This window comes from Malus domestica, chromosome 04 (assembly GCF_042453785.1).
Source record: "Malus domestica chromosome 04, GDT2T_hap1".
Classification (NCBI taxonomy): Eukaryota; Viridiplantae; Streptophyta; class Magnoliopsida; order Rosales; family Rosaceae; genus Malus; species Malus domestica.
Window position 1 is genome coordinate 17,412,973 of NC_091664.1, and position 20,948 is coordinate 17,433,920.

Sequence of the window (20,948 nt, forward strand, 5' to 3'; positions counted from 1 at the left end):
TAACTCTGGGTGGGAGAACTAACACCGGGGTGCAGGTTGATGAGCTCTCAATACATTGCAACATATCTCACATAATCGGAACAATCTCATACCTTTGATTTACGAACATACATGGCACTTACCTTTGCGTCCGCAGCACCAATCATGAATGTATGCAACTACTAATGCATAATTAAAATAGATAGATACTTGCATGGCATTTCCAAAACATATATTAATTTAAACATAATTTCTAGGAAAAACTCAAGTATATAGGCATATACGGAAAACCAAAACCCCACTCACTGATATGTCGAAGGGTCATAGCCCCCGAGCCTCGATTGATGGCGCTCATCCTCAGGATAGGTCTCACCTATATGCGAAATAACTGAATAAACGTTATTTAAATCACATAACCAAAACTAGGTAATAATTTCTCATACAATGCTCAAATGGGGTATTTAAATATACCACCATGATCGATTGGTGCTGCGGACATCAAAATAATTAGAATTTCTCAAGATATGCAAGACTGCAAACCTAAAGCTCTGATACCAAACTGACACACCCTGACTTAAATCAAGGCATGATGACCGTCACGTGGGAGTGACGTAACCATGTGCACAGTGCGGAAACATTAGAGATATAAGGGAATACGAGAGAATAAAAGCCAAATCAACTAGAGTACTAGCTAAGATAGAGTGCTAGTACGAGATTAAGTGTGAAATACACAACCAGAGCATAAATAGTCTAAGCGTAGTCAAGCAGGACAAGTACTAAGAATACAACACCCGAGGGTGATCCTACATGGTGATGTTCTGTTAGAACCCCTGTCAGAATCCTCGTGATCCACCAAAGCACTTCTACTTAAAACCTAGAGGGGCGCAAAACAGAAAGTGTGAGTGGGCAAAAACAAAGCTTTTCAAAATCATTTAATTTCTCAAAAGTTCTAACCCCTCGCCATAAAACCTGTATAATTTTCCCAGAAAAATAGAATATATACATATCTCAAAACTATGCTCAGAAAACGATATTCATAAGTATGACATGCCAAAGTATCTCAATGCAATGCTATAGGTTAACCAGGCAAAATATATAAATATCAAATATCGCATCAGCCAAATCTCTCTAACTCGTACTGCATTGCTCAGTATATAGCTCATAACCATTCTCAATCATATCAAATCAAATCCATTTACTGCACACGAGTCGGAACCACCTCAAGTGGCCTGTACGACAAAACTAGGTGTAAAGTAAATATGCTCTAGTGCTATGATCACGTGAAGGCTGTGTGAATGATCGTAGGTCACCTACGAGTCGAAACCACCTAAAGTGGTATGTATGACAAGCCTGGGCACCTGACTTGGATCCAAGGTGTGCATATGGTGTGGGAGGTGAACATCACGTGAATGACTGTGCCCTAACTCTGGGCGGGAGTTCTAACACCGAGGTGTAGGTTTATGAGCTCTTAATACATTGCAACATATCTCACAGAACCGGAACAATCTCATACCTTTGATTTATGAACTTACCTGGCACTTACCTATGCATTCGCAGCACCAATCATGAATGTATGCAACTACTAATGCATAATTAAAATAGATAAATACTTGCATGGCATTTCCAAAACATATATTCATTTAAACATATTTTCTGGGAAAAACTCAAGTATATAGGTATATACGGAAAACCAAAAGTCCACTCACTGATATGTCGAAGGGTCGTAGCCCCCGAGCCTTGATTGATGGCGCTCGTCCTCAAGATAGGTCTCACCTATATGCAAAATAACTGAATAAACGTTATTTAAAGCACATAACCAAAACTAGGTAATAACTTCTCATGCAATGCTCAAATGGGGTATTTAAATATACCACCATGATCTACTCATCCTCCAGAACATCCCCATATTTTTAGAAAAAATTTCCGACCACCCACGCGCCCTCACGCACAGGCCAAGGCACAGCCAGACGCACGGCTCACTCGCAAGCACGTGCCTCGCACACCAAACGGTTTCCCTAACGGCGTTAGGGAATATTCCGTTAAAAACTAGAATATGTCGTTAAAACTAACCAACGCCATTAGGAATATTCCATCAATTTTGATGGAATATTCTGTCGTCTCCTACCTTCGAACTCCGACAACCTTCACCGTCGCCAGAAACTGGAAAAACTTTAAAACCTTATAACTTCTTCATTTCTCAACCAAAATCCATGAAATTTGTACCAAAATGAAGCTTAGGATGAGAGGAACAAAACCTTACCACTTTCAAGTCTTGAAATTCATGGGATTTCGCCGGAGAAGCCTCGATAATCCGGCCAAAACTTGAAACTCGCCAAACTCGACTTTCTGACATCCAATTTACTTGGTTTTTCTTCTCCGAGCTTTGTAAGGATGTTCTAAAGCTTCCTATAAGCTTCAAGTCTCCTAAAACTTCCATAATTATGACCACATGAATAGTACCCCGAATCAGGGATTCTCAGTCCTAGTGAAATCGAAGGTTTCACATCTTAAAATTAGTATGAATGAACTCAGAAGCTTGCAAGGAGTTCAAAAATTACCTTATTGACGTCGATCCGTGCATGAAAGCTTGAGTTCGAAGTTCGTCCGTACGGTTTGTACAAAAAATGGAAAGAAGTCCGAGAGGGAGAAGAAAGAGAGAGCACGGACGTGATGTGTATGTGTGTGAGTGAATGTGTGGTCCAAGTTGGCAACAACCACCAACCACAAACCAGGAAGGTTTAGTTCTAATTGGTCCAAAATAATTAGAACTTAACATATTGGTCCACAACCCAAGTCTAAACCACACAACGCAACTCAAAACGTCCAAGGACATGTTCAGAATTTCATGCCTAAAAATATAATATTTCGGGACGGGTTGTGACAATAAGTGAGTTGAACGAATAGAAAACCGGTAGCATAGACTTATGCACTAGCTCATGTTAGTTCGGAATTCATGTAAATACAACTCAGGTCATTAAATATGAAACTTTGTAGTGTATAACAAGAGAAATATAGGTGTATCATATTCAAAATTGAAGTTATTGGAGGCCATTAGATGAGTTGTTCAACAACTACTAGTCATGATACATAATTTACCAGAAAATGTGTACAGTTGTGTCAAAAGTATAGAGCCATGAAATTTTATGCAAAAAGAAACATTAGAAAGTCTACATTATAAGTTGAGCTTATGATAAAAGGTTGGATCAAAATAACATTCAAACAGATAATACAAGAGGGTTGTTCCAAAGGGAAGAGGTAAAACTAAATATGTTTTAATTATAAATCCAAAGCTAATTAAAACAAAAGAATTAGTTATATCTTCTCATAATAAAATAGCACCTTGTACAACAATAACAACAATAATAGTTGACCACGAAAAATGCAAACCTTTTTCTGAAATGATGAGGGTGAGTTAGCAGGTTTAATGCATGGAAAAAGCACAAATGCACTCTCTACAAATCCAATCTGTCTAACCAAGGAGTGATGGAAACCTAGGAACCTTTTAACACAAAGCCTTGATTGCTGTAGCCAAGAGTACAAAAGGACACTTAGTCAAAATTAAATGCAATCTTAACAAATCAAAGGTGAAAAGCTCACTCGGATAAAAGGTGTTAGTTAATTAGCCCATGTGGGCTGTCTTAGTACTGATTTTGTACTGAGGTACTTTTATAAAAAAATGGATATAAAAAAAAGCTAAGCTCAAAAAAGTGTTTGGTAAACACTTAAAAACAGTTTATTTTCACAGTTTTTTGTGAAAAAAAAAACTGAAAAGCAAAAACAGTTTTTTTTTTCAAAGAACAGCAATACCAAACCAACTCTTAAATTGCTTACCTACTCACATGAAATAGCGGGCAAAACTAACTGGTCGACTCACTAGTCATACTGCATAAAAATAAAATAATAAAAAAACGTAAAATACATATGCATGTACAAACCTTACATGTGATGAGGCAACACCATATGAACTTTAATCTTCAATTGCTCGGACTTCAATACTAAGTATCATAAAGTCTAATCTACGTAACAAAGGAAAGCCAAAAGCAACTAAATCTAAACCTCACAAATGTATAAAACTTGAAACATTATAGTTGATGAGCAACTTATATTCCAACTTTTCAAATCGTGGCATCATTTCAACGCGATACATTATAGTTGATGAGCAACTCTTGTATAATGTACCGCATCAAATGGTATTAAAAATTTGGGTTAACGGTTGACATTCTATATAGTTCTACTCTGCTCGCCTCACCATATACCTTTGGATTATTCATTTTCCATGTTACTAGAACATGTAACAAGAGAAACACAAAGAATTAAGAAGCATTTGTACAATGTGGAATTAAAGTCCTACGATCATACATAGATGTCTTGGTGACAATGGGCACACATTTTATACAACACTGCTTTACTTGCTGAACTGTAATTTTATATTCAATTTTTTTTTTCTTTTTTTTTTTTGTTTTTTGAAGAATGGTGAATACAACTCAAAAGGCAAACTACAAAACAGAAGCATACACAAAACGATTCCGAAGAACTCCATCAGCATCATCTATGAGAGCTGGTCTAATCTAAACAGGAGGCACATATCAAATTGTACACTCATATATAGATGTACACATATAAATATGTACACTCATTATAAATAAGAACAAACAGAAATTTATACACACATATCAAAGTGTGACTCGTTCAAAAAGTGAAATGACTTCTGATATCATAACAGAAGAAGCGAGTATTTTACTTCTAGACCTTGGCGGACTTCTCTTGGGTTGGAGGGACCGGAGGTCCAAAATATTGTGGAGCAGAAGGTGATTCCCTTCGGCCAGATGCCCTTCCAAGGAGGTAAAAAGCAAGAGCTAAAACCAATATTAACAGTATCACCGGCGCTGAAATCACAACTACAAATCCCATTTTGTTTTGAAGCTAACAAGTCTCTGCATATCACAAACCATGCCCTCAGAGTCAAAGTTAAATGAAACATGGATTCATCAACTACAAATACCTGTTCAGTACTCGTTTCTAAGTTGTGAACGATTAGTTAAAACCGCTACGCCGATGAATATTTTGTCTATTGACATTCAGTTTCTGCTGTATCAGAGCAGAGCAAATTTTGGATTTTGGTCCTGAGTTCAAATATAATGGACAGAGTTGCTAATAAAAAAACTAAGAAAAGGGTTATCTAGTCAGAGAACTTAGGAATATAAGAAACAAGAAAAGACAGAATAAGATGAATTTACCCATTAGTTGATTAAATTCTTGCTTTGTAAATATTTGATTGCGGACTTCAATGGAAACTCACACATTTCTGATTCCCTAGAAGTGAAACGATACTCATACTCATTTTAATAAGCGCACGCAAAAAACTCAAAATTCAAAACGATTCCGTTTTCGTATTTTCGACAAGTAAACATGCTCTAAAATCATGGCACATGTAGAGGACTTACCTCTTGGGGTTTAATCTCTGGAAGTCTGGAACTAGAGCACAGTAGACTGAGACAGAAAGAGATGATGATGATGATGATGATGATGATGATGATGATGATGATGATGACCAAGAAGATGTGTGTATCGTATTCATGTCCAACCAAGTCACTCGGCTGACCTTAGGAGGGGGCCTGTAAGCTCTCCACGTCTCAGAAACCTGACCGTGGATATGGGGCAACGTGAGAGGGAGCAAACCAAGAAATATACACTCCACTCGTTGTTGGGGTTATATAACGTTATGTATCTTGTAATCTTAAAAAAAGCACGACTTAAATCAAACTAAAGTCTTACTTGCTCCACTTGCAATATTATAATATAATATCGGTTGATTGCTCTTTCGTTTCTTTGAAAAGGATTGGAGACTAATTTACTATTTTTCTTGCCTTCTATTAAAAAGATGAGTGTCAGCAAGCGGTTAAATGATGTGGTAGTCTTAAGTTTTTCTTTTAATCCATTTTGTTTCGAATTCAAATCATTTCTCTTTTGCAATGTAAATTAAAGTAGTATTATCGTTTTATTAATAAAAAAAAAGTGTTAAAATTAGTGACTTTCAAGTTAATTTTTGGTGGTAAAAAATAATCACCACTTTCAAGCTATTTAATTTTGATCGTTATTTTATTTGATTTTATTCAATATGATTAGTAAAAAAATAAAGAAAGAAGTGTAGGAGAGAAATGAGTGATTATTCTTCCCCGACTCGCACAAACCCCAACGGAGAGGGGTAATACAAACACGAACCTCGAATGCAGATTGTAAATTGCTATTAACCAAGGTACCAGTCCCTGGTGCACAACTCAACTCAGTGCACAAAATTATGGAGACAGGTTACCAAAATGGTCCAGATACTCAAAATCAAAAGTATTTTTATGTCAGTATTGTCAACTGGCACATTAGTATTTGCATTCATGTCAAACATCTTGGATTACATCCCAGCCATACATAACTTCCTGCAATGGAAGAGAGATGATTGAAAACCCCAGGGGTTCCGGGGTTTTGCAAATTTCAATCTTGTTAGAACAAGTAACAGAAGCAAGCAAGCAAGCAAGCAAAGCATCTAAAAATTTGCAAAAACCAATTTTCAACCTTCCACCCATTTTCTTTGATGATGCTGCAATTACAGATCCAGCAATTCTTACCTATGTATATGTTAAAATACAAGGAAATACAAATTGCAGCAACGACTTTGATACAGAGAACGAGAGAGAAAGAAACGGTCTTAACTGAGTGTTTTGATCCAGAAGATGAGCTGTTTTCCAAAATCAAACAGCTCCATAAACCAGTTGAGACATACTGTGTCTGTATGAAACCGAAAGCTATTACCCATAAGGAGCAGATGTCAGAGACTTGCGCGAACCAGGACCCTCATGAGTGCCAACGGCTTTGTTGGATAATCTACGCTTGTAGCGTTTGAGGACAGATGCCAGATTTTCTTTTCCCTTTGGGAAAGCTACATCACCGGCTGCTGTCCCTGTCCGGCCCTTTCGACAAGAGATTGCAATCTCCACATCCTTGATTATGTCTAGAAGCGTTACTGCAGTTGTGGATTTTCCCCTGGCTGGTTTAGCAGCAGGAGGTATTCCATTTGAAAATGATAGACTTGATTTCAGCTGGTGTGCAGCGGGAACTTTAAGGCAGAAGCATGGTGACATCGGAGAACGAGGCTTTGAAAATGCCGAATCAATAATCCCCTAGCATTAACACGATACAGAGTCAGTAACATTACTGAATTAGAAGCTTTGGAAACAAATATACATTTGAAGTCAATCTACTTGTATACAGAGCACAAGTGCAATGCAAGGAGACAAACTCCTGCAAAATTCACCAAAAAGTAAAAACTGTATTCGACTTAGCTTGCAACAAAGGGTTGTTTAGCTTGCAACAAAGGGTTGTTTTCTAAGTTGTGTTCAAGGCAAGCTTTTCACTCCAGCTTGAGGAGAGTGTCAGAACCAATTCAGTCTATTTAGGGTTTACTTAACTAGCTACGGAAATTTAATTTATTCTAGGATTTCAATTCATGCTGTGGTTTGATTTCATTTCTGTTATAGCCGCATTTGAGACACAAATGTATTTTATTAGACAGGGAATGTAAGTGTTTACCTGAAGCCGGTTGAGAACGTAGGTATATTTCCCCCATAGCTCTGGCCGGCTTTCCATAAGTGATAAATCAAGAATGCGGTGGATGCACCAAACCCCAAAGCTTACTACCAAATCTGCCTTCCATATACACCCCTCCCCACAATGAGGAACCGAGGAAAACATAAACTGACTCAAATCATTATTCTTCATTGCAGAAGCAGGCTTCCTATCTGAAGAATGGTACTGCGGCTCGCCCATTTGACCTGTTCGGTTTATCTCTCTAGTTTCAGCTTCATAAAGAAATTTTTCCCTTGAAGCCACACGATCAATTAGATCCTCATCAACCCCATCATTTTGCGTAAACAACCAGTCAGACCCTTCCAATTTCAAAAGCTTCACAATGCAATGCCTGAAAGACTGTAGAAGCTTCGCCTCTGAATCTGCAACTGAAGTTGTTTCTTGATTTACAGAACCTACCCTATTACCAATTCCACTACCAATAGTACGATTAGTATCAGCCACACCAAATTGCTCAAAAGGCTGTCTAGACCAGAGCGACCCAGTGTTGAAAGTAGAACTCTGTTGTGATGACAGAGAATTGTAGACTTTTGGAGAGAGTTCATCAAATGCCAAAGGAGCTCCTGTTCGTACCCCAGAATTTGAATACAAGGATGATTCATAACCGGTCATCCCAGCAGATGATCCATACCCAAGAGGACTTTCCCAGTTAGCATTTTTATCAGGCATGTAAAGCTCCCGGTGAATGTCTGGTAAACTATGATATTTCTTTGCATTGGCTGGACTTACCACATTCTCAGCAATTCCAGAAGACCGTGGATCATAATACGGCCTTTCAGATTGCATTGGACTATTTCTAGATACTGTAAAGTTCTGAAAACTGGAGGCCTGACCAGATCCTAACCCAGTTTGCAACTTCTGCCCCATGGTAAATGCAAGTGAATCTCTGTAGTTTCCAGCACCCAACGAAGAACCAGACTGTAGGACTGATGGCTCCATTTGACCATTCAAGTTATCAGAACTTTTGTCATTTTCCATTCGATTGAGATATGATGCAATCTGATAATCGTGTACTATGGCTGGCTGGTAATCCCAACTCTCAGAAGTTGGGATACTGTGCACACTTGAATAGCGCCTCTCACCACTCTCAGAAGTTGGGATACTGCGCACACTTGAATAGCGCCTCTCACCACTTTCAGTAGTTGGGATACTGCGTACACTTGAATAGCGCCTCTCACCAGAGCCAATAATGCTGTGGCTTGAATTTTGCACATAGGCGTCTAACAACTGCATGCGGCTAGGCAACGATGAGGAAGATCCCCTTTGGACCGCATATGACTCTAAACTGCTTTGAACCCTATGCTGCTTTGCAGACTCATATAAACTTGAGCTGATTAGAGAATCAGATCCTCTGCCTCCTGCAGATGGAAAGAATCCAGAAGTTTCCTTTGGACTGGTATCAACTTTCAGCAAGGACGACACAGACTTTGAATCTGATCCCAACAAAAGGTCCAACTTTTTAGCCTTTGCATCTTGAATTACATTCCCATGGAAATCATACAGTTGTCCCCAAAATTCATCAAGCACAGCAGCTAGTTGACGCCTTGCAGCACGCCCCAACCCTGCTAATCTTGAAAGGCTTCCTGCACTACTTCCTCCATCGTCGCCTTTTCCACTTAGACTCCTAAATGATCCCGAGCCCTCAGAGGCCAATGGCACAGTGCTCCCAGAAACCCCTTTTGATGATTCTTCAGGCTCCCAGGTATCTCCCTCATCATCATCTTTTTCGGTTGGTAAGTCTGCTTCAGCTTCAACAGTCTTCTCAATTGACTCTGTTGACTTGAACTTCAGTGCACTGGTGTCCTCCAATGTGACATCAGAAACATCATTAACAACAGTTGAGACTGGAAATGACTCCACTGCAGATCTGGATCCCTCCATGCGGCTTTTAGGGGAGCAAGGAAAGGTAATATGAGAATTATTATTCTCTGCTACAGTTGTTTGGTGAAGTTCCTGATCAGCCTCCATGATAGTATCAGCTAGATCCAGATCAAAATTTGCAACTTCTGAATCAGCATCCAACCCAAATGATGGTGACGGTTCATGGCTCTGGACACTTGCCTCTCTATGATATTGAGGTTCAGCTCTGTTAATCTCTTCTTCATTCGTCAATGAATCTGGTGTACCCTCCATCAGTTCCCAGTTCCACACCTGAGCCTCTAATCGGACACTTGCAGATTTTAATGGGGTAGCAGCTAGCCAAATCATCAAACCAAATGATGCACAAGCAGTGAGGAATAGTAACATACTACTCCCGCCATTCGACCTTAAATTACCACCCCATTCACTATTCCCAAAAATCATTTCTACTACAAATATAATTTTCAATCCAAGCATCCCAATAAGCGTAATTAGGGATAAGAATTCAACAAATTGTGAAATTTTATGGGCACCCATTATTGGTCTTGAAGCAGCAATTCTAAAAATAGGGATCACAGAAGATGGTAGTAGCAGAGCTGCCAAAACTTGTGTGAATATAAGCAGTTGATACATTCCTTCGGCTCCTGAACTCCAAACAAAATAAAGGGCTGGAACAATGGCAATAATTCTGATAGTAGCGCAATGAAGCCAACCAGGAAGGTCCACTTTCAAAAATTCATTCAGGACTACATCTCCACCCAGACTCCAGCTTAATGCTGTGATTTGATTTGACAGAATGAGAACCAGTAAGAAGGAAGCCGGTACTATTGGACCCCAAAAGACCTACATAATTTCAGAAAAATATTAAATTGGCTCAGTATACTGCATGATGGTGCAAGATTAAATTGGCCCAGGGGAAGAAAGTGCAACCTGTTCCATTAGCGACATTGCATCCTGAAACGTAAGCACAACAAGGCCAGAACTTGCCTCTGGACTGTAGAATAAATTTTCCGCTGAGGTCATAAAGACATAATTCACCATATAAACACCACTGAAGATGCATAATATGGCAACTAAATGGTTATGACACAAAGCACCCTTGGGAACAGTTGCCTGCTGCTGACATTGCTGAAAAAATAGAAAATTAGAGTTTCAGAGACCTTCACTGCAAATCAACTATCATATGAACAATTTTCAGGTAGTTAACAGACAAGATACAGGAGGAGAAAGAACTTAGTGATGCAAGTTTATAAGTTGATGCACATGTTAAAATTGATTACTTTTGGCCTCCCTAGTCCAGAAAGAGAATATCAATCTCCCGTTAATGGAACTTTTTCTTTTCTATTTAGGAAAGAAGTATGGGCATGTGTAACTCGGCGGTCTCTAACACACTGCAATGACAATAAAAAATGGAACCATTTGACCTTAATTGCATTAGTTTGTGAAGAAGTTCTTTCAAACGAAAGGAATAGATGACTCAGCAACATGTCCTAAAAAGCAATTAATCTTTAAAACAAGAAAAAGATGGGCACTGCATATCCATGCATTAAATGTATATCTAAATAAGCCAAAGATGCACAGACAGACAAATAGACAGATAGACAGATGTACAACAAGAGAATCAATGTGTGTATGTATGTATTATTTAACAAAGATACAGATGCATGCATAAGCTCATATTCAGCAATATATGCATGGATGTGCAACATAAATGCAGAGACTGAAAACAACAAAGTTTGAGAAGCACAGATACCTGCACTATAGAAGAATGAAAATAAAGACTGTGAGGCATCATGCTTGCACCAAGAAGACTCATCAGCGCAAATGCACTCTCCCCACTCAGCTTTGTTAGCATCCCATTCATGGAACGGGGCATTTCTGGTTGACTGATAATTACTCCAAGAACAAAGGAAAGGAGTATGAATCCTGCAACATATATGCATAGGACCTTCGCCTTGCAAGTTTCCTGGTGTATGGATACTCAATAATTATTTTAAACAATATTGCAAATGTGAGACTACAGAGAAATAAGTGCAAGTAACAAAACTTACCAGGAAGGAGGAAAAAAGAGGGTACAAAATGGCATTAACGGCAGTCAAAAAGACACAAGTGAACAAGTCCCAACCAAACAGAAGATTAAGCCCATGTGCGATGCCGAGGATCTAGTAAAATTAGTGCAATCATATGTTACGAGAATGACAAATTTATATTCAACAATAATACAGATCATAACAAAATGCAAGACCTACAGCACAGTTTGGACAAATTGGGGTAGAAAAAGCTTCTGAGCATAGAGAAATTACCATGGTTAGGTCTGACAGAATCGCAGAAACCTCTGTTTGAATTCCTAAGGATATGCATGTGCCCTTGTCATACTCCTCACTGCATATCTTTTGACATTAACAAAATTTAAGAAACAAAAAGAAAATGTTAAAACTTGGCGGCTAACATAGAGGCTATGTGCACATGATTGTTTGTATGAAAGAGAAAGAGAGGCAGAGAGATCAAAAAAACCAACTGCAGCCAATCAAATAAGAATATGCAACCAGAAAAGTTATCCTGGTTAGGACACAGCTCGAAAGCATGACCGCAAACAGAGTATATGCATAAGTAGTAGCGTCTCCACCACTACCACTTATAAGAAGAATAATGCATTAAAAACCCCTTAAATGAAAAAAATGATACCTGTGCAAGATCTCTTCCGGTGACTACACCAATCCGAGCTGACAAATAGTGACATAAAATAGCTGCAAAATTGAAAATAAGCATCAATGCTGCGAGGTCAGAGCCAAAACGGGCACCTGCTTCAGCAGTTGCTGCCCACTTTCCAGGGTCAATATATCCAACTGAAATCACAAGAACAGGTCCAACAACAGGAAGCAACCGCTGTAGAACACCCGGCATAATGTTAGCATTAGGATTGGTGGATTCCATAGCTATGGACTCTAGGAGAACCAAATTTCCAGTGCAATGGATTACAAATGGCCTTCCTGAACTACTCTGCAAAACTAGACTCGCAAGCTGAGGTAGCCACTGCTTGAAAAGGAAAGGAAAGATAGAAGCACTTTAACTGCAGGAGAGAAAAAAGAACTAGCACCAACTGATTATGCCACAATACATGAACCCAATTTACTGTCTTTGGAGGACACAAATAGGTTAAGAAAGTGCAACCAATGACGATGGTGAGTTGCGCAGGCTATTCCAATACACTTGCGCAGATCAAACCTAACTTTTTGAAATGGCTACTGCATTGTAAACTTTAGCCCATTCAACATTCCATTCATCTACTGAGAATAAGCAGAGCGTCCATCCAATCCTCGCGAAACTTCGATCCAACTACTAGAATTACAGAGCACAACTAACAACGGTCTCAACTCCAGCCATGGAACGAACTTCAACCGCTCCAATCATTCGGTACTCTGCCTTTGGCGTCAATCCTGATCCACAAAAGCGCATTAGTTTGATGCACCAAAGAAAAGGGCTAGTATCCAAATCAATGTAACATCACAACCTATTTTTATGACTAATTCAAATTTTAACATCATGAGTATGCACATTAACAATAAACAATTCCACCTCCATAACATTCTTATCTTTCAAAAATTTGGTCAATCGAAAAACTAGAACAGAACAACTGAATCAACCTCTACAAGAATCCAATAGGAACCAAACTCCAAAACATACTGAAGCAGAAATGCAAAAACCCATCTCCAAACCCATGTCAGATCCTTCCCCAACATTACAAAACAAAACCAAACATAAACAGAATCAACATGCACATAAAAGCTCCAAAACAACAATAACTCAACGGTTGAAAGACATCCCAAAACCCTAGAATCCCAGCACGATGAGAAGAACACCAGAATCCATTGCCATGGATCTGAGGCACCAAGACAGACAAAACCCAAAAGCCCATTTACACAAAAACCGAGGAAGAAGATACAAAAGGGGTTCAATCAATTGATCAATCAAAGTCAAAACCACAGAAAGTTGGTTCCTTGGGGTCATAAGCTTTTAGGGTTTTCGAAATGTTATAGCTTACCTCAAGCTTCCTCTGTGAGCTTTCCCTTCCAGTTATATTGTTTTATTTCAGTTTCTCTGCCAATCTCTATCTCCTAATCTAGAGTCCTACACACGCAGTAGATCTCAGAGGCCTTTAAAGAGAAACGGCTCAATTTTCCTGGCAGAGAGAGAGAGAGAGAGAGAGAAATTATGGGTGGGGTTTCAATGCCATCTTGAAGAGAGAGAAAGGAAAACAGATAGTGAAAGTGAGGGATTGAGGAAAAGTTTCATAAAATGTGTCTTTTTTCTAATAAATATTAAAAATTAAAATTAAAATACAGAGGGAAAGGTCCAAAAATCAGTTTCTACTTTTATTTATGAAATCATGTTTTACCTCCTATTTTTATTTTCTTTCATTCTTTCATGTGGGTTTTTTCAGAGAAAATATGGAGTATTTGGTAAGAATTTTGATATGACTGCTCAGAGGAGATATTCATTCATTCTTTATGAAACTTGATGCAAATTTACACGGTTTGGACACAAACTACATGTTTTCTACAAACATTCAATGATACAATTCATTTTCACTGCTTAAGTGCTATCTCAAAAGAGTTTTTTGTTTCAGTTATTTAATTTCCACGTACTTCAAAGATTTTCAATTATAGATCAGTACGATACCCGTTATAGATCCACATTTATCAACATAGTGAATAACAACCGTTAGCATACATATAGAAAACCGATACTAGCATTTACTTTCTTTTGAAGCTATCATTTTAGAAGTCATTAATTTAAACCGACGCAATTACTTACTAATCATATTATGAATTTGTTGGGACATCCGATAAAATTGGAACAATGTTGTGAATTTGTACATGGCAATAGAGGTTTATTACTTTTCTTTCTATCTATTGTTTTTAATCATAATTTCTAAAAATATCTGTACATGGAAGTAATTAAAAGTATTCCTCTTAGCATCCATAATACCAAAGATCGACTAGTATGGCATTTCAAATGGAATGGAAAATTTTCTGTTCAAAGTGCTCACTACAACAAAAATAGCCTTTGGGCACAAAATATGGACACAATTGAGGGATTTGTGTGTCTTTCAACACAAAAAGATTAAAACAGTGCTCATTCAATAAAGGACACTACATATTGTGCCCAATATCAAAAAAATAGGGCACAAACACATTTTTTGACAATTTTGTTTAAAAAGGTGAACTCAAATATATTATTGTGCCTATATTTTACATCTAAGGGCACAATTATTTGTTTTTTATTATTTGTCATAAACTTATGGCTCCACACCCCATTTTCTCTCTTTCCCCTTAACCCACCCACACCGCACCCCCTCCTTCCCATTCTCTCATCTCTCTCTGCCTCCCTTAGACTCTCTCTCTCTCTCTCTCTCTCTCTCTCTCTCTCTCTCTCTCTCTCTCTCTCTCTCCAACCCCTTTCTCTATCTACCTTCCCCAGATTCAGTCCATCTCTCTCTCGTTCTCGATCTCTTTCATATCTGCCTCCCTCAGACTCCTTTCTCTTACCTCTGTCACTCTATCTCTCTGTCTCTCTCTCCAACTCCAACCCCCTTTCTATCTCTACCTTCGCCAGATTCGGTCCATCTCTCTTCTTTTCCTGATCTCTCAGATCTGGGCTTTTTCGCCTGACACCTCAACAATCCAAGTTTTCTTGACTAGTGACAAGGTTCCTATGACCGTGCAAGCATCAGCGGCGCTGGAGAAAGAACAGGAAAGACTGCAAATCAGCGGGAACTCTACTTGTGGGTTTGATTTTTGTGTAATTTTTTAACAAATTTTGATTTTTATGTATTTTATCTCGTAGGAAACTTAACTTCTCCTCAGTGCGTTTGGTAAGTGATTCACCTTTTTCCTACTTATTATTTGGTTTTAGGGATGCATCTCTACATTTTTATCTACTTTTACTACTGAGATGAAACCCTAACGATTTCATTTTAATGTCAGTTATGGTGCTTTGTTGGGGCTTTCCCGGCTAAAAGAGTATAAATTTCCCAGAAACTCGACGAACTCAGAGAAAGCAGTTGCAGCAATTGTGACTTCTATTTTTTTCTCTCTTGAAAATGGTATGAACTATGATCACTCCGTCTCCATCAAATCTTACAAAAGTTTTCAGCTTTTTTCAATTTTAATTTCTGGGTTACTATTCTTTGATAACTTCCTCATCTGGGCAATCTCCAATTTTCGTTTGTATTGTCATCTAGGAGGAGTTCTTAAATGCTAATTCATCAATGTTAGTAGATTGTTAAGTATTAACTTGATGTTTAAGCATGGACATATGTGAATTTCCAGGTTTACAGTTTTGTAGATTTCATTTTGCTGTCAGTTATGGTGCTTTGTTGGGGCTTTCCCGGCTAAAAGAGTACTTTGTGTTTTGGTTGCTTAATCAATAAATCTGAGATTTGCTAGCACCTATGATGCTGCTGGTTATACTTCGGGTACGTTTTCTGTCCTCCTGTTTTTTTCCAGTTTGCAAATGTATTGATAAGTGTTGGATTAAAATGGATTTGTATTTTTTTGAGAAGAAATGGGAAGAAGAAGAAGAAATTGAAAGGGTAAAGCTTCATACTTTGGTGTATAATTAGTTGAAGAAAGAGAAAATTACTTGGTAAAGATTTGAGCTTTAGCTATTCCATGTAGATTCAGCTTTCCTTTGCATTTGAATAAGTTGGAAACTGAGTGGAAAATGTTAAGAGAGAGAGAGAGAGAGAAAGAGAATTGTGTTGGGGTTTTGGTGAAGATTTGAACTTTGGTGGTAAGCTAGTTGCTTTAAACTCGCACAGGAAAACCCAACAGCATGTAGATAAGTAGACTGAATTGGCCTTTTGAATAAGTTTGAAATGAGTTGGAAACTAAGTAGAAAAATGTTAGATAGAGAAACAGAGAATGTGATTTGATAATTGGTAATATGATCAATCCTTGGTGACATATATATTATATCAAATTATATTAGAATTTTTTTATTAAATTAGATTAAAATTTGTTCATATAAATTAAAACAGTTTATACATATTGGAAATAGGCATTAAAAAGTTTAAGTTTGACATTACATGGATTAGAATGACTTTTCTAGATGCTTAAATGCTTTTTGTTGAAGAGTGTTTTGTGTTTCTACTGCTGATACCTTAATATATATTATGATGATGATGTGTACATCTTCCATCCTCTTCAGTTCAATACTCTGCCAGTTGTGAAAACAGCAACCGAGCCACTAAATCCATGTATGCTGACAAAGATGGTGGAAGGACTAAGAAAGATAAGTAAGAGTTATACTCTTGCAATCACTAAAGTTGAGGAGTCTGGAAAGCACACGATATTAGGGACATGAGAACTCTACTTGGATTCAATAATGAAGGACCTAAGAGAGCTTTATTTGGAAGTAGAAGTCAAGGTAATTGTTTGCTCCCAATCCTCATCCTCTCTTCACGTTATTTCTTTTTAAGGTAACTTTTCCACCCCTTAAGAATGTAATTTAGGGTTTTTGAAATTTAATTTTCGAATTCTAGATTAGGGTTTGTGAAATTTAATTTTCGAATTCTTGAAATTTTGGTTTCACAGATTCTATTTAATTGATCTAATGGTTCTTAGGTTTTTGCAGATTGGACCATCTTTGACTCGAGGATCAAATTATTTGTGAAGGTTCTGGTTCACTGCAATAGGAATAAGGCAGAAGCTAGTTGAGAGAATTTTCGGCATATTTGTATAAGATTTGTGAAGTAAGATTCTTCCCCTTTTTTCTGCTTCAAAGTTTGAATTTTGTGAGAGGTTCAAATATTGCACATGTTATCTTAATTCATTCGTTTCTGGAGTAGCAAAGGTTTGGTGAAGTGCAAGGCTTGTTGGGGAAGATGCATCTGTCCAAAAATGTTTGTTTTCAAGTCTTTTTGTATTAGAGATAAAATATGTAACATTATAATATATGTTTGTGAGATTGGGAAAGTGAAAGTTGGTTTCATGGTTGTAGGCTGTTTTCATTTTATGAAAATTTAAATTTTTGCATTTGCTCAATTTAGTTTCAGTTTTTTAAATTTTGATTTTTTTTATTATATTTAATTCTAGTTGGCACAATTATACTATAAGTGTCAATATGGCTGGAAAAGGTCCTCTAATAAAGTTGTAAAAAACAGACACAAATAGTGGTCCATTTGTGCCTGTCTCTTTGAGCACCAAACAGTTTATTGTGCCCTTTGACAAATGGTGACGCCCATAGAGGGCACAGATACAAATTTAGTTGATGCATTGTTGCTATTGGTTTATGAGCACAATTGTTGGTGTTTTTTTGCCTCAAAGAGCACATATAATTTATTGTGCGCAGTGGCCATTTTTGTTATAGTGACTTATCATTTAGCACGTCATGATACGGTGTTAATGGGGGTGGAATAAGGACGCTTGAGTTTGAGTAGGGGCGAGGAACTATTGTGGAAGAGGCTTTGGGATGCTAGAATTCCTGGTAAAGTGAAGATATGCATATGAAATGTTGTTCTTGATGCTTTCCCTACTCGCACCAAGTTAGAGCGACTATGGTTGCTTCAAAATGTAGAATGTTTCTTTTGTACATGGAAGCCTGAGACAATTGAACATGTGCTTCGCGATTGTGATATGGCTTCAGCGGTTTGGCTAGCGAGTGTCGGACTTCGAGTGCATGATGCGCAGTAACTAAGCATGTGCAATTGGTTAATTAAATGTGCTTAAAGTTCCTCGAATACTACTCTGGAGTTAATGTTCATGACCATATGGAGCTTGTGGAAAGCTAGAAACGATCTTATTTGGAGCATATCTTTTACGCCCCTATTGAGATATTCCTATGTGCCAAGAGCTGGTTCTGGTTGCTGTCGTAACATCAATGGCAAGCGCCACCAAAGTCGAAGATGGCGAGGACGAGGCAGAGGTGGAAGACTCTTAATAATGGTTGGGTCAAATGCAATTTTGACGAAGCTTGGAATGGAATGACAAAAATAGGTGGCTTTGGTGTGGTTATTCGTGATCATAACGGTAATTTTTTGGCTGCTACATCTGGGAACCTTGAGAATATTGATGCGAAAATTATCTTAACACACAAATTTAACCCTCTTTTGACAATTGTAATACAAGTATAAGTAAGGATCGTTCTGGACCGGGAATTATGAGGGCTTACTAATAACCTCTAAATTGACTCAAAAACGTAAAACTAAACTTAAAAACACTTAACAAGACTCACAAGACTCAAAGCAAACTTAAAATACTCAAAACAGCTTAAAACAACCAAATAAACTTAAACTAGACACTAGGAATGACTTTGGACGAAAATTGACTTTTACTTGAATCAAAACACTTAAAAACACAAACTAAAACAGATTTGAAACACTTTGAAACAAGAAACTAAAAGGGGGGTTTTGATTTGGATGAAGTTGAAACAAACAAACAAGTATGAAAAACTAGACAGATTGTAAAACAAATTTGAGAAATAAGATGATGGATGGGATAGCTAGAGGCTTTTTCTCCACACATGACATGTATGCAAATAACTTGATTTCCAGTTACTACTTCATTGAATTATGAACGACAATGCTCCAAATGAACCGTGACATCACTAGTTAACTCTTAGATTTTCCTTGTTTTATTGGATTGGATGACATCATTTGACAACCCAAAACATTCTTCAAAAGTTCCTTACATGACATCATAATAGAGATACAATCAAAGATCATTACGTTTAATGAAAATCATAAGCATTGACAAAGCACTTGCAGCTATGACATCATGTCACTTATGCTAGGAATTGAACTTAACGCGATCGTTTATAAGCGACCTTCACTACATGTGAATATAAGTTTGTAACGATTATGTGAAACTTCCTTATATTCTAGCAACGGATTTATGCATGCCAATTTAGCGTCGGCCCTTAATTAACAAATACAAATAAGTTATCAATCAAATAGTTAAGCCAATTGCATTCACGATTCAAGAGTTCATAACTGGAATTTATCAAATTATATTGCACACATAATCATGGCTTTGAAATCACCCCTAGCTAAAAGGGGTTTAGCCACTCATATTCACAACAAAACAAAAGAAAATGAATTTAAACATTGGAAACAAAAGAAAGAAAACACCTAAACGCTCCAACGATCCAAGTTGGACAGCAAGCACGTCCAAGCATTTTCCTTCCCTTCCTTTACTACGGCACAAGGTGTTGGTGAGTGTTTGAAGGTTTGTTTGTATGGAGGAATGGATGTGAAGATGAATGGATGTGTTTGGATGAAGGTTGTATTGAAATGGGAATGAATGATCAAGCCAAAACTAAACTATATGGCTACCACACACACTTCTTTTTATAGAGGAAATGCATGGCAAGAAGGGGAAAAATGGTGGTGTGTGCAATGATTCAAGGGTGAAAATGAAGTAATGATGCAAAGCATGGGGGGTAAAATGGAGTGGTGTTACAGCAATGAGTGCATGGAGTGGTGTTGAAATGATTCAAAGGTGAAAGTGAAGTGATGATGCAAAGCATGAGGGTAAAATGGAGTGGTTTTGCAGCTATGAACGCAAGTGGGGAATATGAATGATTGTGCACATGGTAGAGAAAGGAAAGAGAGGTGGAATGGTGCAGAAATGAGTCAAAGGTGCAGCAAGACTCATGATGCACGGCATGGGATTCCAAATGTGGTGGATGGTGCATCAATGAGTGCATGTGGTGGAGGTAAAAGTTGTATGAAATCTGATGGGTGAAGGGGACAAGAGATGTGCAGCAATTGAGTGCAATGATTCAATGTTTTGATGCATGAAATCAGAAATAATGAAGGAGACAATGGTGGTGCACGGCATGGGTGGAAAGGTGAGTAAGTGGTGAATCAATAAGTACAAGGAGGTGAAAGGATATTGTGCACATGGTAGATAAAGGAAATGAAGTGGAATGGTGCAGCAAATGAGTGCAATGAGGAAACATGGATGAATGTGCACGGCATGGAGTGATTTATGGCAAAAAATAGGAAAGGAATGGCTCCCTTGCACGGCAAGGAAAAGAAATGGTGAAGGATGGTATGGCTTGGACTTTTAGGGCAGGTTTAGGAATTGTAGAATATGTAATGAAATGTCCTAAAGTATTAGGAACCTTTCGTGTGACTAAATCTTTAGGAAAGGTAACGACAAGATAAGGCAAGTTTGACTAGTCCTTCCTCATTCTTAATGGTTTCCTTGTCTTCCTTGGTCCTCAATTTATTTTCTTCCTTTCCTTGGCACATTCCTAGCTTCTTTAGATCTTTAATTTCATCCAACCACTTTGTTCTATGCATGTGATATCCATTCCATGCCCAAAACTGCTCCAAAAGGCACCAAAATGCACTTTTTTGCCTCTTTAACCCTTTGTACCTACAACCACACGAAAATGGCTTGAAATACTAAATCAACTAAGAAATAACAACATAAATGCACAAAAACAAGCTAACTAAGTCG

General features: G+C 37.9%; 1 protein-coding gene and 2 long non-coding RNA genes across 6 annotated transcripts; 1 reads left to right on the plus strand and 2 right to left on the minus strand.

Annotated features, from left to right (window-relative positions):
• Window positions 1–4,563: 4,563 nt before the first annotated feature.
• LOC103433226 (uncharacterized) lies at window positions 4,564–5,716 on the minus strand. The gene is made up of 2 exons (XR_011580060.1): window positions 5,424–5,716; window positions 4,564–4,913 (listed from the first exon to the last, which is right to left on the minus strand). It is a non-coding gene; the product is annotated as an uncharacterized lncRNA (long non-coding RNA).
• Window positions 5,717–6,538: 822 nt separating this feature from the next.
• EIN2 (ethylene-insensitive protein 2.1) lies at window positions 6,539–13,765 on the minus strand. Its single transcript, XM_008371459.4, has 8 exons — window positions 13,520–13,765; window positions 12,163–12,914; window positions 11,781–11,867; window positions 11,529–11,639; window positions 11,231–11,443; window positions 10,408–10,605; window positions 7,561–10,320; window positions 6,539–7,151 (listed from the first exon to the last, which is right to left on the minus strand). The coding sequence occupies exons 2-8, from the start codon at window positions 12,409–12,411 to the stop codon at window positions 6,780–6,782; spliced, it is 3,990 nt and encodes a 1,329-aa protein (XP_008369681.2). The 5' UTR covers window positions 12,412–12,914; window positions 13,520–13,765; the 3' UTR covers window positions 6,539–6,779.
• A 1,503-nt stretch (window positions 13,766–15,268) lies between these two features.
• Window positions 15,269–17,516, plus strand: LOC103433223 (uncharacterized). 4 transcript variants are annotated; one of them, XR_011580061.1, is made up of 4 exons: window positions 15,269–15,583; window positions 15,810–15,955; window positions 16,690–16,908; window positions 17,116–17,516. It is a non-coding gene; the product is annotated as an uncharacterized lncRNA (long non-coding RNA). The 4 variants fall into 4 exon arrangements; XR_011580063.1 differs by having other exon boundaries at window positions 15,269–15,955; window positions 16,690–16,960; XR_011580062.1 differs by having other exon boundaries at window positions 15,269–15,955; window positions 17,106–17,516.
• The last annotated feature ends 3,432 nt before the right edge of the window (window positions 17,517–20,948 follow it).